Genomic DNA, 13,956 nt, shown 5'->3' with positions numbered 1-13,956 from the left:
ACACAACAGAAATGTATCTCATAGTCTGGACGTCCGACGTCGGAGGTCAAGGTGCCGGAAGGGCTGTTTCCTTCCAAGGCTGTCGGGGAGAGCCTGCCCCAGGCTGTCTCCTAGCTTCCGGGGCTTTTCTGACAATTCTTGGGGCTTCTTGGCTTGTAGAAGCGCCACCCTGATCTTTACCTTCACCTTCACAGGGCTTTTTCCGTGTGTGCCTGTCTGCGTCCAAAGTTCCCCCTTTCGTAGGGACACCAATCAGGTTGGATGAGGGGCCACCCCCAAGACCTCATTTTATCTTGATTGTATCTGCAAAGACCCTATTTCCAAATAAGGTCAGATTCACAGGTGCCGGGCGCTGAGGCTGCAGCATCCCGTTGGGACACAATTCAGCCCCTCATGAGTGCTGTCCCTGCTCTGAGGCTGACGCTTGGCCAGAGTCTGGGATGGAAGGAGAAGCTGAGCAGGTGTTGACTTTCTTCTTTCTCAGGGACAGTAGTGAAGGGCGGGGTGCAGGCAGCAGGTGGCCTGACAGGTTTGGAGCACACCCAAAATTTCTGTCAGTCCAGGCGTGGTTTGAGCTCATGGACTGATTTTTTTTTAGTTTATTTTATGGAATAATCCTAAAAGGAGTACAGAGAATTCACATATGCCCGTCTCCCAGGTTTCTCTAGTGATAACGTCGCACAGAACTGTAGATCAATTACCAAGTCTTAGAAACCAGCACTGGGACATTACTGTTCACTAAGGACAGACTTTTCGGATTCACCAGCTTCCCAGGAGTGTCCTCCCTCTGTTCCAGGACCCCACGGTGCATTCATCAGGTCTCCTTAGTTGGCTCTAGTCTGGGACAATGGCTCACAGTTTCCTTGTCCTTTGTGACTATGACACTTTTGAAGAGCAGTGATCAGGTGTGTTGTGGGCTGTCCCTCAAGTTGGGTTTGTCTGACATTTTCTTATGATTGGACTTGGACTGTCACATTTAGGGGAAGAATCCACAGAACTAATGTGTCCAGTGAAGCAGGGGTGACTTGGTGTTGTTATGTCTAATCACTGAAGATGTGACTATTTCTCCCTTTGTAATTAATGAATATCTGGGGGAGATGCTTTGAGACGTTGCGGATATCCTCCTTCTGCTGAAGCATTTGCCCTGTGGTTCCGCACCCTCTGGGGATCAGGCCTACAGCATGGTGACTACCGTGTGCTAATGGCATTTTCTACTTCTACGGCCCATCTCCAATTAGTAATTAAAATTCTTCTCTAAGGAAGAGTTGTTCCCCCCCAATATGTTTATTTGTCCTGTTATGGACTAAAGAATGTTAATTTTATTGAGTTCTACTACAATATTATCATTATTTTCTTGTTCGAATTGCTTCACGTTTGGGACCATGACCCCTCTCTGACATTTTGACCACTGGAGCTCTTTCATTTGTCCCTTGGACCCTTCCAGCACCCCTGGAGTCAAGCGCTTCTCCAAGGAGCCCAGGTCCCTTGCAGTGGATGGTGGCATTTAGAAACCAAGGCCTGGAGCTAGGTGTGCTCACTGCCGCTGGGTGTCGCTTCCCCCATGCCCCCTGGTGGAGAGAGCAAGGAGGTGCATGTATGTCGACTCACATGCCTGAACTTGGGGGAACGCCTTCAGTCTTCCACCGTTAAGGATCATGTTAGCTGTAGTTTTTTCTCAGGCTGAACGTTCTCTTCTGTTGCTGAGAGATTTTATCATGAATGGATGTTGGGTTTCATGAAATGCTTTTTATGCATCTGCTGAGATGATCATATTGTTTTCTTTGTAAGTCTGTTAACATGGTGAATTACATTAACTGATTTTTTAAAACTTTTTATTTTGAAATAGTTACAGATTCACAGGAAATTGGGAAACTAGTATAGAGAGGTGCTGTGTACCCACATTGATTGATGTTTGAATACTGAAGAAGTCTTGAGTTGCTAGATAAACCCCACTTGGTTGTGAAGTATTGTCTTTCTGGCATGTTTCTGGATTTGACTAGCTAATAGCTTGTTCAGGATTTTCATATCCGTATTCGTGAGGGTATTGGTCTGTAGTTCTCTTTCACTGTAACATCTTTGGCTTTGGTAACACGGTTTTCATCGTGGGAGCTGGCAAGCTCCTTTTCCATTTTCTACAAGAGATGGTGTAGAGTTGGCATTTTGTCTTCTTCAAATACTTAGTAGGAATTTCTAAGAAACTGGAGTTTTCTTAATAGATACGGAAATGCCAGTTATTCGTTTCTTCTTTCATGAGTTTCGGTAGTTTCGTTACTGAACCAAACTTGGGTCCGCTTGCGCAGGCACAGTAAAGCCAATCCACTGATGCCGAATGGTGGTGAAGGAAAGCGCAGGGTTTACTGCACGCGCCAAGGAAGGAGTTCGGGTGGCTAACGCTCAAAAGACCTGAACTCCCCAAAGGCTTTCAGGAAAGGTCTCTAAAGACAGGGTGAGGGAAAGAGCTGTGGTATGTGATCATCTCGTGATTGGTTGGTGGTGAGGTAATCGGGAATCAGCATCTTCAGCCTACTGGTTCCAACCAGTCTGCAGTCCACATGCTTGTGGTCAGCATGCAGTTAACTTCCTCCACCTGGTGGGGTTTCAGTATCTGTGAAACAACTCGGTGGTGTGACTCAGGATATTACCTACAGCCCTTGAGGAGGAACTAAAGTTCTTTGACTTTGTTTAATGACTAAACTATTATTACTTTGTCTTGCTTGACTGAATTTTCTACATTTTCTCACTTCTCTGATTAAATGTATTCTTTGGAACTCAGGGAAGGCCTAGGAGGCTAAAGTTTTTCTACCAACGAGAGGCAGGTGGAGGACATGGGGGCGATCTGTCCCAGGAAGGCCCCACAGGGTCCTGCTTGGTTACAGTTTGTGCCTATCAAGGAGTTGGTCCATTTCATCTAAGGTTTTGAATATATAGGCCTAATGTTGTTTGTAGAGTCTCTGCGTTATCCTTTTAATTTCTTTTTTAAAAATTGATTTTATTGAAGTATAGTTGATTTACAATGTTGTGTTAATTTCTGCTGCTCAGCAAAGTGATTCAGTTGTACACATATACATACATTCTTTTTCATATTCTTTTCCGTTATGATTTATCACAGGATATTGAATACAGTTTCCTGTGCTGTACAGTAGGACCTTGTTGTTTATCCATCCTGTATATAACAGTTTGCATCTGCTAATCCCAAATTCCCAATCCATCCCTACCCTGCCCACCCCGCTTTGGCAACCACAAGTCTGTTCTCTGTGTCCCTGAGTCTATTTCTGCTTCCTTTTAATTTTTGAAAAATGTTTAGTGATATCTCATTTTTTGTTCTTGACACTGATACATTGTTCCTTCTTGTTTTTCCCTGTCAGTCTGGCTAGAAGTTTATCAATTTTATTGATCTTCTTGAAGAACCAGCTTTGGTGTCAATGAACTTTTCTTTTGTTTCAATCACATTGATTTCTGCCCTTCTACTCCCTTCTCCTCACTGGGGGTTCCACTTGCTCTTCTTGTTCGAGTTTCTTCAGTGGAAGCCTCGATGGTCGGTTTGGTACCTTTTTTCTTTTCTCACGGAAGCACTTAGGACCACACACCTTCCTCTTCTTCAGCTGCACCCACACATCCTTTCCGTGCGGACCATCCTGGTCTATAATCTGAGGCTTTGAAGGAGCTGATCTCCATGGCCCCTTTCACTCTGATTCCATAATTGCTGATTCATACACAAGTTTTAAGGACAGTAGAATCAGGGGGACTCACGCGCAGCAGGATCTGGGGGCAGCTGAGCTCTGGGTGCTCAGTGTTTGGACTTCCACTTTCTGCAGCCCGAGGCCACCGCAACCGGATTCATCACGGCTGTTCACATTTTCACTCGCCTGGAGGACGTGCGATAAGGGAACACGGAAAGCTGGCTGGATCAAAGAATGATCGCGCCCAGCAGGAGTGAGCATTGTTTTTATTGCAAAGGTCTCTGAAGTCGGGGCTGCCCCCTCATCCTCGCCTCGCCCACCTCGGCTCGTGGCAGGAGAAGACGGGGAGGAGGCTCTTCAGATCAGTGGAGATGCCTCTGTGGGCGGGACCCTGCGGGCAGATGAGCATCCCGTCCAAACCCCCTCGTCCCTGTGCCAGCCCTGCCGCCTGCGTGGCGCGCGCGCTATCTCCACCTCCTGAATGTCCATGTGCCTGGTGAGGCCATGCAGTTGCTGGACCCAACGGAGAACGTTTGAGGAAGGTTCGGGTTTGGAGCTGGCAAGCTTGGGCCTGGAGATGGACTGGTTCTGCTCCGCGTGCGGACTTCTCTGCGTCAGCTGACTAAGGCGTCCTGGACGCACTGTTGCCTGTTTATGTGAAGTGAATTCACGTCAGCTGTTTACCAGCCGCGTGGATCTCACTCAGGAGACCTACTTGGCAACCCTGGCAGCTGCCCTCTTGCAGGCAGACACAGATGCTCTCACAAATTCAGGGGGGAAGTTACAAACTGACCCACAAAGTGGCCCGGCGCAGGGCTGACCGCACCATGAGGGGTGGGCAGTCCCTCTCCCAGTCCCTGTGAGGCAATCCCATTCAGGGAGCAGCTCCTGTCTGCCTGGCAATATCCCCAACCCCTCCCACAGATCCCCAAGAAAGGGGAGACCAGCCTCCGAGAGGTCAACACAGAGGCTGCCGTGGGAAACAGCGGGTTCCGGGGGAGCTGGGTGCAAAGGCAGCGGCTGTCGCTCTGCACTCTACTTGGCCCGCTGGACAAGGACAGGCATTCCCGGGGGCTAACACAGACTCTGGAGGATGACTGAGGGAGGGGACGTGTGTGGATTTGGAAGCGTGGATGTGTGTGCGGCCTGAGCCCGCCCAGGGGGCTGTGTCACGTCTACTGCTCATCGCCGGTGTCCTGCTCTTTCGGTGCCTCCCCTGTAGCTTCCATGGCCTGGTCACTATGTGGCCTTTGGCTTTCTAGGCTCTGGATACCCCAGGGACATCTCACGCTCCAGCCTAGAGAGCCCAGGTCCCGTTCGAAGCCCAGCAGCCCTGCCTCACTCCACGTTCCTTGACGTCCTTTAAAGCAAGTGAAGAAAAGCAGATTTAAACACACAACAGGGACGGGCCAATTGCCCCTTTGTGCTCCATCTTTTTTTTTTAATTGGAGCCTAGTTGATTTACAATGTGTTAATTTCTGCTGTACAGCAAAGTGAGTCGGTTATATACATATATATATTCTTCCTCATATTATTCTCCATTACAGTTTATCACAGGATATAGAATATAGTTCCCTGTGCTCTACCGTAGGACCTTGGTGTGTATCCATTCTATATATACTAGTTTGCATCTGCTGAGCCCAAACTGCCAATCCCTCCCTCCCCCACCCCCTCCCCCATGGCAACCACAAGTCTGTTCTCTATGTCTGAGTCTGTTTCGTTTTGTAGATAAGTTCATCTGTGTCATATTTTAGATTCCACATATCAGTGATATCACATGATATTTGTCTTTCTCTGTGTGACTGACTTCACTTAGTGTAATACTCTCTAGGTCCATCCATGTTGCTGCAAATGGCATTATTTCATCCTTTTTTATGGCCGAGTAGTATTCCATTGTGTACATTTTTTCATACCACAGCTTTTTTATCCACTCACCTGTCGATGGACATTTAGGTTGCTTCTGTGCTCCATCTTTATATTTTTTCCTGTTTCCTTTTTTAACCAGTGTAATAGGAGAAAAGTGATACCTTGCCACTGTTTAATTTACACTGACTATATTGACTTAGATTTCATCATATTTGAGTTGTTTCTTTCTTAGGTTGCCTGCCTTTGGGGTAAGGATTGTTCTTATGTTTTCCTTGCTGGTGTCCTGGGTGCCTTGTTCCTTCTGTGTGTTCACCCCTTGTCTGTTTTAAGAACGGCAAACCCCCTTCCTGCTCTGTCCCGTGACAACAGCATGGCCCGTGGTGTCCTTTATCGAGCGGAAATCCTCGTTTTGATGTGAGCAAACGGACCAGCTTCTTTCTGATGGTTTGTGTGCAGTGTTGAGAAATCCTCCTTAACCCCAGGTCGCAAAGAGAGCCCTCAACTTCTCCCTCTGATATGGAAGTCCCACTTTCCACCCCACCTGGAGTTGATGACCTGTGTCCTGTTCAGGGAGGAATCGGGCCTGGCTTCTCCCCCCACCAAAGCCCAGCTTTCCCACCACCACCCACTGATCAGTCCACCCTCCGCGGATCTGCGTGGAGCCCGGACCGTGAGTCATCCCCGCTTGCGTGGGTCTCTGAGCCCTTGGACCTCCCCATCACTGGTCCATCTGCCTCTTCTTGGGCCCAAACTGGACTCTTCTGTCACTATGGCAGTGTCATCAGTCCCACTGTCCCGCAGGGCACACCTAATAGTAGCCTCACCTAAGTTCTTGGAAATGAATTGTCCTGGTCCCTGGGCACCCAATGAACTGAACGAAATCCACAGAGGAAAGAGGATCTTATTGGTCATCTCGTTCCCTCCCTCCCCACCCCCAGTGGAGGGGCCCATCTCAGAGACTGTCTGAAGCTGGCCAGGTGTCCACCTGGCTGCAGGCCTGTGGCTCATACCTGTGCATCCAGCATAAGGCAGTTGCCCCTTCACCAAATAACCCCGGTCTTCACGGCCCCCAGCACGGGGGGCCTCCCCGGGGGACTTTTCCAGGGCACGAGGAGCCTGGCTTCTGGCCAGAACTGCTTTGAGAGATCTCGCAGGCCAACCACAGGCCTCGCAAGGACGCTGCCCACTCCCCCCAGACCTGGGGCACAGCCTCACCGGCCACGGCCATGGCCACGGCCACACTCACACGCACATCTGCACCCCCTGCCTCCTTTCAGGCCTCCTGTGAAGACACTTTGCCCACTCTGGCCCACGCCCCAGTGCTTTCCCACTTGTGGCCCTTCCTCCCGCTCCCTCCCTGGCCCCAGGGCTCATCAGACTGCAGGTGGCTTTGTCCTGGGCTCCCTGGCACGCCCGTTGGTGCCCTTCCGGGGGGTGGGGGGGTCTTGCTGACACTGTCGCAGTACAGGGTTAAAGTCTTCACTCTCCTCCCGCTTTGCCTGTTGCTGTGATCGGCTCCTCCGACACCTGGCGGCTCAGCTCTTTCTCCAGCTCAGCTGAGCCCCTGACATGGACAGTCGCCACCCTCCCATTTTACAGATGAGGAAACTGAGGCTCGGAGAGGTGCAGCGGGTCAGTCGTGGGCCAGATCTTACGATGCTGAGGTCTAGGTCAGGGCCCTGCTGGTAGCCAGCTTTCAGTTCATCTCCCTGTGGCCGCCACAGTCTCTCTGCTAAATTATAGGCACCACAGGGCAACGACTCTTTATTTTGGAAACTGGCATTTCAAGAAGCCTTTGTGGAACAGACGAAGACCATGCAAATGAGTGCAAGCCCGGCTGTTTATCCCGCCGGCTCTGGCAGGGGCCCACCAGCGTCACCTGGGCGTGGCAGAGTGGAGAGAGGGAGGCCCGGGTGCGGCCTGATGGAGGCTGTCGGCGAGGGACGCTGGGGCTGGACCAGCAGCGGCGCCCCATGTGCCTGGTTAGGGAGCAGATCCGGTTTTCTCCGTGGGGTCCTGAACTGGACGTGGGGACAAAAGTTAGGGAAGCTGCTGGTCACCGGCCACATTCTGGCCATTCCGGGCAGCAGCGACCGAGGTTGTGGGTCAGGCTTCTGTGGCCAGGCGTCTACGGCTCGGCCATTGTCTGTCTGTCTGTCAAGCCCGTCAGCATGAGTCCAGCAGGTGCCAGTGTACATGTCCCGTCGGTTAACTTGCTGGAGTCTATCACTCAGGCATCTGGACGTCCCGAGGTGGCACTGACCTTTGTGAACTCGGTCACTCACTCATTCCTGCGTCCAGCGGGGCTTTCCCGGGAAGGCACGAACGCACTGTCTCTGTTAACCTGGAGAACCCTCGGCAGGTGTGTGGGTGTGTGGACCAGGCTCAGGTGGAGAGAGCCCGTGTGGATGAGTACCTGCCAGGCCACAGGCCGCTCGGGCCTGCATGGGTTCTGGGGGGTGGGGGTGGGGACCAGGAAGAGGCTGTTTCAGTTAAACAATGGAGGGACAGACTCGCACTGAGATTAGCCGAGTTCGGGTCCCCCCAGTTGCCGGTGCCTGGGGCTTGGCCGGGCTGAGGCATGTCCTGGAAGCCGAACGGCCTGCCTGGTGGAGGGCCCACGTTTCCTGAAGGAGGGGCCGGACGCTGGTGGGGCCACAGCTAAAACCACGACGGCGGGCCACTGCCAGACAGGGCCCACGTACCCTGTGTCTCAGTTTGTGGGTAAATTTAGGATGCACAGTGTTTACTTAGAGCCCCGTGCTCCCCAGGGACCCCAGCCAGGCACAACCGCGCAGGATGTGGAATCTGACCCCCGGCCTGGGCAGCCCGAGGCTGGGTCAGGGTCCGTCCCCCAGAACACGGACACCCCTCCACCCCTGAGATGCCAGACTCCTCCCTGGCGTCTCTCTGGGACCCCGTCCCCGACACACACAGCAGCCTCGGGGTGGCCGCCGCCCTTGATGTTGGAGTACATCAGAGCGCCGAGCTGCGAGCGTCTCAGTTTACACACAGGTGCTTTCCCAGGAACGATGCTCTTTCCTCCCAGGCTGCTTCTCGCTTTCAGTGGTGTAAATGACAACAGTGCCCTGCCCTCCCGTCACAGAGCAGCTGCTGACCCTCCCTCCCCACGTCCCCCAGAGGGCCTCGCACGCCCGTCCTCCCAGACACTGCTCAGGCTGCCACATCCCTCGGTCTCGCTGTCCCCCAAGGCTGGCATGAGCCTCGGGCCGGAGTCCAGGTCTGCACGCAGCTGGGCCGCCCACCGCCGTCCAGCCTGCCCTTGGTCCCCGCACTCTCGGGCGTGTCCACACCCCGTGGGTGCCTCCGGGCACATGAGGATGCCCCTTTGCAGGAGGACGTCAGCGTCCCTGACTGTGTCCCGGCTTGATGGCCCCAAACTCTGTACCATGTTGAGTGCTGGGGCGGGGCAGCGAGTGTGGTCTGGGTTCAGGACCCCAGTTCCTTGCGTGCACAGTGCATCCTCTTTCCCGTGTTGGTAAGAATCCCCGGTGTCCTGGATACGAGCCCCCTGTCCTCTCGCCCCTCCCCCCGCTGTGTGTTGCTCTGGCCCCTCTCGTCACTGACCTCTCCTTCCAGGTTTCACGCTCTCACTTTGAATTGCTTTCTCCTCCTCTCTTCTGTGAGCTCGGTGTCTTTCCTCTGAACGGGTTCGGAGAGACCTCTTGTTTCCTAAATTCCCTTGACTTAATGGAGAAGATGAGCTCCTGTCTTCCACCTCACCTGCCCCCGTCTGTGACGCCCCTGCTCCCCCCGCACTCTCCCGTCTGTGACGGCCCCCGTCTGTGACGCCCCTGCTCCCCCCGCACTCTCCCCTCGGTGCCGCACTGGTCGCCCTCTGGCCGCTGTGAGTCCCTGGACGGGGGAAGGGGCAGCCCCGGCGAGGGTGGGGGCCAGGCCCGAGCGCGGGGGGAGCGCAGAGGGGGCGTCCTCTGCTCTCATGGCCGCAGCCCTGCTGACTTGCTGACCGATCCCCGTGGTGCACTGACCGCTGGCTCCAGGGCCAGCACCCCTGTGTCAGGCTCAGACCCTTTAGCAGGACCGCCAGACCCCGAGGGGGACGGCTCTGGGGAACGGCTGTTTCATTCGCACGTGCCTGTCATTTGTCCCAGGCCACGGCCTGACACATGCTGGCCGAGTCTGGAAGGGTCCAAGGGGCAGCCGTGGGCTCTGCTCCGAGCCAGCACTTCCCTCCACTGCGGGGCCGGGTGGGCCGTCTGGAACCCCGCCTCTAGTCACAGGTGCTCCCTGTGCTCCCCGCTCTCCTTTCCTATCATCTGGGCTCAGGTGCGTTTCCGCCTCTAGTCACAGGTGCTCCCTGTGCTCCCCACTCTCCTTTCCTATCATCTGGGCTCAGGTGAGTTTCCGCCTCTAGTCACAGGTGCTCCCTGCACTGCCCGCTCTCCCTTCCTATCATCTGGGCTCAGGTGCGTTTTGTTTCTGATGACCTTGAACTGCGGAGCAGGAGCCGGTCTGCTCCTCTACAACGTGTGCGGAAGGCAGTGCCCAGGCCAGGGCGGCGTCCGGGTCCTGTCGGGGGCCCTGCCCTCCGACGGCACCACCGGGGCCGTGTCGCAGACGGCTCAGCCGGGGGCTCGGGGATGCCGTGCCTGCCTTGTCTCAGACCCTGGACGCTTTCCGTGCGCGAGCCTGTCTCCCAGGACCACGGGCTCCCTGGGGCCGGGTGGGGGCTTCCCTGTGCCCCAGCACACCCAGCACAGCGCCTGGTGGTTGACTTGGAAATGGCAGCAAAACCCAGGGGGCCGGGGTGGAAGGGTGGGGAGGAGGGGCCACGGCGGACCCGGGCGGGTCGTGAACCCCTGGTGCCCCCGCTTGCTCACGGGATGGACGGGCGTCGACTGAAAAAAATGCACAACCTAGAAGTTGAGAGTTATGGTTTACTCAGCGGACAAAACTGAGGACTTAACCAGGACACAGCATCTCAGGTGGCTCTGAGGGACGGCTCCGAGGTCAGGGCGGAGCCAGGGTACAGAGGAGTTTTGTAAAAAAACCAGGTAGTCAGACCATCAAAAGAATGCTGTTAATGAAAGAAAACCAGACATCTCAAGTTAAGGAATTCAGTGTGTTTCTGTGTATGGGAAGATGCAAGAGTCTGGGCTCACTGAAATCATTCCTTTTGTTTTTTGCGGTACGCGGGCCTCTCACTGTTGTGGCCTCTCCCGTTGCGGAGCACAGGCTCCAGACGCGCAGGCTCAGCGGCCATGGCTCACGGGCCCAGCCGCTCCGCGGTATGTGGGATCTTCCCGGACCGGGGCACGAACCCATGTCCCCTGCATCGGCAGGCGGACTCCCAACCACGGCGCCACCAGGGAAGCCCTGAAATCATTCCTTTGATGTGCACCTCAGCTACCTGGGGCCAGCATCCCGTGTTTTCCCGTCCTGAGTCTCCTCAGGGTGCATGCCGGGGGCGGCTGTAATGTGATGGCTTGACGGCTGAAACATCCTTTGTTTTCCGATGTGTCAGGAGACATTCTCAGTCCACACGGGATAATCATGACGTCCTGCTCACAGGGCTCCTTCGAGGACCCTGCAGGACACTGAGACCAGAGCCCGGACACCCACACCTGGGCGCGCCCGTAAACGCGCTGGCATAACCCACGTGTGATTTCCTTGACACAGACCTGCGGCCCCTGGACATCCTGGCAGAGGCGGTCCCTCCTGATGGCGCTGCGGTCGGGGTCACGGTGACACAGGTCCAAGGTGCGCGAGGACTTCAGCTCTCAGCCGCTGCCCCCCACGACCTGAGTTTTCCTGCGTCAAGGATTTTCTTCAGATGCGACCTCTTCCCGGAAGAATTTTCCATCGTCGTAACCTTGAAAGTTCCCAGTCTCCCCGCTAAGGTCAGTGACACTTCCCACTCTTCCTGTAGAATGACCCCCCCCCTTCCAGTACCTTTGCACGTTCTCAACGCCAGAGCGTGCGAAGGGCATGACTGATCCGGTCAAGAGGTCAAGAGTGGCCGGCCTTGATAGGTAGTGAGGTCCCCATCACTGTGAGTATGCAAGCAGAGCCTGTGTGACCATTTGTTAGGAGTCTGTACAGCAATTATAATTTTCTGGTGTGCTAAGCTGTCAAAGGCTAGGGATAAGGCTCGGAGTTTTTAGTTTGACATCCTTTAGCAGGAAATGTAAACAAAATAACAAAAACATACCCTTTTGGGGTCTGTTTACCTGTGACTTGCAGTCCCATCCTCCGCAGATCCAGCTAACATTCCCATCGTCCCCGGCTAGGGTGGAAGCGCCCCCGGAGGTTTCCCCAGGGTCCAGGACAAGGCACTTCCTGGGCGTGTGACCAATCCTTCCCATTCCGAGTCAGCATCCCCGATTCTCTCACAGCCAAGGTTCTCCCAGCTGGTTTTCTGTCGACTGTGATTCCATCCTGATACCCCCCGGGGGCTCGTCGTTCTGAACAATCTGCTGTCAAACCCACAGCTGCTGGGCTTTCAGCTGCAGCCATTGCATTTTCAGTTCTGTGATTTCCACTTTCCTCTTGTTTTTCATGTGAATTCCAGTTCTCAGGTGAAAGTCTGGCTTGTCACCTGCTTTCTTGAACAAGCCTCCAACCTGTGGGTCCCCTGGGGGGCTGGCTCGCCGTCAGCTCCATCTCTTTATTTACTGTCATGCTCAGTAACTTTCTAACAGGCTCTCTGAGATATGATTCACACGTCTGAGGTGCGCGATTCAGTGGTGTACGGTGCAGTCAGCGGCTCAGTGCAGCCCTCACCACAGCACGTTGTAACTCACGCTCATCACCTCGGAGAGAAGCCCCAAGCCCTCTGGCTCCCCCCCCCCCCACGACCCCACTCCCTACCCCCAGCACTAAGCAGCAACTCATTGACTTTCTGTATCTGCGGGTTTGCCTACTGTGGACATTTCATATAAATGGAATCATATACTGTAATATATGATCTTTGTAACTAGCTTACGTAGTACGTGTTCAGGGTTCACCCGTGATGTAGCGTGTATCAGCGCTTCGTTCCTTTTTATGGCCACGTCATGTTTTACTGTGTGTATATAGCACATTTTGATCACCCCATTCATCATTGGTGGACATTTGGCTTGTTTCTACCTTTTGGTTATTATGAATAATGCTGCTATAAACATTCATGTACCCATTTTTGTAGGGGCATGTGTTTTCATTTCTCTTGGGTATATACTTAGGAGTGGAATTGCTGAGTCTTAGGGTAACTTTATGATTAACTTTTTAGAAACTGCCAGACTGTTTCCCCAAGGTAGCTGCACCATCTGATATTCCCACCAGCACTGGATGAGGGTTGCAACTTCTCCACAGCCTCACTGACACTTGTTATTATCTGACTTCTCGATTCTAGCGACCCATGTGGGCCTGAAGCAGTATTTCATTGTGGCTTTGATTTGCATTTCCCCGATGAATAATGATGGTGTGTATTTTTTCATGTGTGTATTGGCCACTTATGTCTCTTCTTTGGAGAAATGTCTAATCAAGTCCTCTGCCTAGTTTTTAATTGGATTATTTGCCTTTTTAATTGTTGTTATGAGTTCCTTATGTTTCTAGATATAAGTGCCCTATCATATATAGGATTTTCAAATATTTTCTCCCATTATATGGGTTGTCTTTTCACTTTCTTGATGGTGTCCTTTGAAGCACAAAACTTTTTAATTTTGATGAAGTCATAGTTACCTACGTTTTCTTTTCTTGCTTATACTTTTAGTGCCATATCTTAGAATCCAGTGCCAAATCTGAGGTCATAAAGATTTATCCCAAAGTTTTCTTCCAAGAGCTTTATAGAATTAGCTCTTATATTTAGGTCTTTGATCCATTAATTAGAGTGGAAGGTTAGGTTTGAGTTGAGATCTTTCTTCTTTCTTAATATAGGTACTTACAGCTATAAATTTCCCTCTAAGAAGTGCTTTAGCTGCATCCCATAAGTTTTGGTATTTTGATCTTTGTTTTCACTCATCTTAAAGTATTTTATTATTTCCTTTTTGGTTTCTTCTTTGACCCTTTGATTATTTAGGTGTGTATTGTTTAGTTTCCACATATTCATGAACGTCCCACTTTCTTCAATTATTAATTTCTAATTTCACTCCATTGTGGTCAGAAAACATACTTTGTGTTATTTCTGTCTTTTTAACTTATTGAGGTTTGTTGTCTGTCCTAGCATATGTTCTCCCCTAGAGAATGTTCCATGTGTGTTTCTGTAGAATGTATATTCTGCTGCTGTTGGGTAGGGCGTTCTACAGATGTCTGTTAGGTCTTGTTGGCTTATTGTGCTGTTCAAGTCTGATGTTTCCATTTTGATCTTCTCTCTAGTTGTTCTATACATTATTGAAATTGGTATTTTACAGTTTTCAAATAATATTGTTGAACTATTTTTCCCTTCGTTTCT

At 52.3% G+C, this 13,956-nt stretch overlaps 1 protein-coding gene across 1 annotated transcript in view; it reads left to right on the top strand.

Annotated features, from left to right (window-relative positions):
* TSPEAR (thrombospondin type laminin G domain and EAR repeats) overlaps positions 1-13,956 on the top strand; it is a gene marked incomplete at its 3' end in the record, with an annotated part of 59,732 nt that overhangs the window by 8,552 nt on the left and 37,224 nt on the right. Inside the window, exon 2 of the mRNA XM_082655607.1 lies at positions 11,208-11,428. Within this exon, the coding sequence (XP_082511733.1) occupies positions 11,208-11,428 (221 nt within the window). The remainder of the gene's footprint in view (positions 1-11,207; positions 11,429-13,956) is intronic.

Source organism: Grampus griseus, assembly GCF_964374135.1.
Source record: "Grampus griseus genome assembly, chromosome: 5".
In the NCBI taxonomy this organism is placed as follows: Eukaryota; Metazoa; Chordata; class Mammalia; order Artiodactyla; family Delphinidae; genus Grampus; species Grampus griseus.
This window is presented reverse-complemented; position numbering and strand designations above follow the sequence as displayed.